The sequence below is a fragment of the Colias philodice genome, chromosome 23 (genome assembly GCF_061535455.1).
Source record: "Colias philodice isolate Cphi_HAF_F1 chromosome 23, ilColPhil1 Martin Lab GWU primary, whole genome shotgun sequence".
Lineage (NCBI taxonomy): Eukaryota > Metazoa > Arthropoda > Insecta > Lepidoptera > Pieridae > Colias > Colias philodice.
This window is the reverse complement of record NC_143108.1, coordinates 471,122-475,174: the sequence shown is the minus strand read 5'-3', so window position 1 is coordinate 475,174 and position 4,053 is coordinate 471,122. Positions and strand designations below refer to the sequence as shown.

At 33.7% G+C, this 4,053-nt stretch overlaps 1 protein-coding gene across 1 annotated transcript; it reads right to left on the bottom strand.

Moving 5' to 3' along the window:
• Nucleotides 1-1,937: 1,937 nt before the first annotated feature.
• Nucleotides 1,938-3,727, bottom strand: EMC6 (ER membrane protein complex subunit 6). The gene is made up of 2 exons (XM_089709828.1): nucleotides 3,445-3,727; nucleotides 1,938-2,996 (listed from the first exon to the last, which is right to left on the bottom strand). The coding sequence occupies exons 1-2, from the start codon at nucleotides 3,575-3,577 to the stop codon at nucleotides 2,788-2,790; spliced, it is 342 nt and encodes a 113-aa protein (XP_089565954.1). The 5' UTR covers nucleotides 3,578-3,727; the 3' UTR covers nucleotides 1,938-2,787.
• Between the last annotated feature and the right edge of the window lie 326 nt (nucleotides 3,728-4,053).

The following is a 4,053-nucleotide window of genomic DNA, read 5'->3' as shown; positions in this document are numbered from 1 at the left end:
AAGCCACCAACTCGCATGCTGAAATGAAAAGAAAAATCCGCTACAAAAGAATCAATTATTTCGTCGTGTTTATACAGCGGCAAAGGCACTCTACAAACAGCCGAGTTTAAAAGAAACTAATTGTCTCTGGTCATGAAATTCCATTGAATTCACTGACATTTTTATGCTGACATTGACAACCGTTCTAGCCCTGAGCCAAATTTCCCGCCTTTTTAGAAACGTTAAGCCGTCAAAAAGCGCTTTGAACGGTGCGAGTCAGGTTATAAGGCGATTTCATTGCATTGTGGTTTAAAATAGTCGGGAGATTCAGTTTTAAATTGTATTTCTGTGACGCGTATAATATATACGTTTATTGTATTTCTGTAAGATGTTTATAAAATACGACACGGGGTTTACAAGTAAAGAATAGACTGTTATAAACCGATTATAATGTGTATTAAAAATCAAATTCGCTCTCCGCCTCTGTCTATAGTATGTTTCTAAGTTTACATCTTTTAGTTCACACTTGGTACAGAATACAGATTTTTATGCAGTACAAAGTAGGTACCTACTTTAAGTGAAATGCTTTGGAAATTAGAAGCTCTACAGTATAACGTGCACAACGCCGGACCGGGCAGCTATTAATAACACAATTATTTTGAAAAGTACCCTCTAATAAAAAAAAATAGATAATGATTAGTATTACAACATTTTGAGCTACCTACATTTTGTAAAAAGCTGGCGTTAAGCTGGCTATACATGTTTTAAAACAAGGAACAGAACCCTATACCATAGTTCATTGTATTTAATTATTCCTATGGCGGAATAATCCGCGCTTTGGCACAGAAATTTGACGTGTCAGGCAGGAAGTTTTGCTGAAAAATTTTTCGATGTAACATTTTTTCCCTGGTTTTTATAGGTCAGTAATACAATAAAAATATTTACGTGGGAACCATACTAGTGTCAATATACACACCTATTTAAGTAGTAACTAACAATAACGTAACTATTAAGTAATCTGTATTCTGTTCTAATATTATCAACGGGAATATATGTTCGTAGGTAACTATGTTGGTTTGTCTTTCTTTCACGTCGCAACAGAGCAATTATGTGTAAGGAAGCTATAGAGTGAAATCGGCTATTTCCTTAGGGCGCATTCCCACTCTGTCGTAGAGATTAATTTATCGTTGACGACTCTCTTCTCTAGCTGTAGCGATCATATAGGTAGGTGTTCCCATTGGATCGTGACATTTTATCATTTCACGTACATCGTAAACAAAAACGTAAACAACCGTAAATCGTGTCGTTCTATAGAACATAATATATACAAACAATATGCACACACTATAAAACATATAATATGTGGACACCTCACCTTTAAATAATATATGCTCCGACACTTAAAACTGCACGATTATCTGTCGTCAGTCGTCACGACAAAGTGGGAACGCGCTCTTACTGCGTGGAAACGTGAAAAACGAGAAACCATTCATGCGACCCGCCCCGATCCGCCTAGTGGACGCCAGCCTTTATGTCGCGCATTTGAATTTTGAATCATCATGAAATTTCGAAATTCTGATAGATGGCGCTATATTAAAAGTTTGTAATATGTATGTTAACAACCTCGTCTTTGACCACGCTTATATTTTGTACCGTGTATGCTTTCATAAGAAGTAAACTCAAACATTTTATTTATTCAATTAGACTTCTTCTAGAAGCACTTTTGAAACGTCAAATTACATATTTTTAACATTTACCACCGATTCGGAAAGCAGTATCTACTGAGAAGAACCGGCAAGAAACTCCATAAAAGCTAGGTTATATTTGTCTATGATAAAAGTAAAGTTAGGACTACTTGATGTTTAAACAAATTTGGATGTTCTAGTATTTTCTATATTTCTTATTTATAAACTCTATATTTGCAAAAATATTATGAAGTACAGTAGATAAAAATGAAAGAAGGTATATATTTAGGTATATTTATTCCAATACAAACAATAATATAATAAATTAATAAACATTTGTATATTTCAGTTTAAACAGCCCATTTTTTTAATATGAATGGGAAAAGATTGGTTAATTGGTAGTAGTTACTATTTAAATAAAGAAGTCTATTAATTTGTCCCCACACTACCAAACCAAGATTTAATTCATAGGAATTAGGGAATCATAATTTATAAAACATAGATGTTCTCTATTTTTGAAGTGAAACTTCTTTAGGCTCATTGAGAATAAAATGTCTAGGTCGCGTTATGGTATTACCGTCACAACATGGAATAAGGCAATAATTTTGATATCTTTGAATCTTGCCAAGAAGTTTCGCTTCTGACACGTGTGCTTGGCACACAGCCTTTTTTTCACCTGAATAAAATTAAATGCTTACATAAAAACATCATACTACCCTCACACCCATATGGGTATTCTGTTGAAAATATTTTCAACAGAATATCCATACAAACAAACAATAAAATTAAAGTCTGTCTGTAATATTATGGAATTTATAGTTTATAGGCCATCCACACGTCTGCCGAACAACGTAACAAACAACAAACACATAGGGACAGCGCTATACACAGAAGCGAGAAGGAAATAAGTACATCTCTTTTCTTCATATAGTGCTGTCCCTATGTGTTCATTGTTTGTTACGTTGTTTGACAGACGTGTGGCCTATTATGTTTCTGTATTTGTTAATTTCATCTTATTTCCAAATGAATAAATATGAATATTCATCGGCCCAAGTAGTATCAAGACAAATAATCCCTTTACACTATACTCGCCTTACTTATAACTTAGCTAACTTATTATAACTTAATACACATGAACCATTCCATAGATGAATGTCCAAAACAGGACATACGTAAATAGGCCTCCAAAGAAGCCATTTGTGAAGAGACTCTGCCGAGACACATAATACTTTTGCCAGTGTGGACCTGCCTTTATCATAAACATTACCCATAGAACAATAACCGAGAACATGTAGAACGCAAATCCATTTAATCCAGTCAGGCCAAGCACACCTGAAATTGTTAAATAATTTGTTATAAATTATATTGTACCTAAGCATGTTTTTTTAGTTATGCGGAATTAACTGATTGGTATAACTATCGAAATTTTAAGCATCTATTTAGAATAGGTAACTTTTGTAAGCTATTTCAAGGTATGTACTTACTACTGAGTATGTAGGTAGGTACTTAAATATATTATGGTTATTTACTGTTAAAATTTATATAAAATTCTGAATTATTCTCAAATAAGCAAAATGTACGAAGTAGTCATAGCAATTTGAACGAAGCTCGAATAAAGCTCGAAAAATATTGTCTCGGTCTGGCAGGACACAGAAGGCTGATCACCTACTTGCCCCTAAAGAAAATCGATCAGTGAAACTGATGTATCATCTGCCCCTTACCCCACTTGGGGACACGGGACTTCACTTTTTTTTCGAATAAAGTTGATATATGTTATTACCTGCCGTGGATCCCGATAGTGCAGACATAGATGTCCGACAATATTCTACAACAATTGCATTATTTCTCAATGCTACTTCGCTGTACGCTATAGGCTCAGGTTTGTTATCCTTAGTTTTTAATGTTACCGACATTTTCACACGTCAATACAACAAATTCAATTAGTAAGGTTATCCGCCGTCACAGTCAGCCTAAAGGATTTGCTTTATTAGTTAAATTGATTAAATTTTAATGTGTATTTTATTTCTATTATTTCTTGCTACCTACTGTGAACTTTTTACACTCGCAAACTTCTCGCAAAGGTTATTATTCTCAGTTATTATTTGAGTATCACTGACACTTAATTGACAGTTATTTGACATTCGTCGACATTCGACAAGTACATCAACAGATCATATATGTTTTTAGTCATGTTTTTTTCAAATTCAAATTCGTTTATTCAGTCTTAACTTAACCTAACCTTAGAGCTAAATACATTTGGTGGTAACTGTATAATGATAGGTATATATCAATCAACGGTTCAAGACTGGCATCTTTGCTAGATTACCGAGTAGGTAACCTGTATTAAAGATATCAGTAAAAAGTTTTTAAAATATAAAAATAAATACAC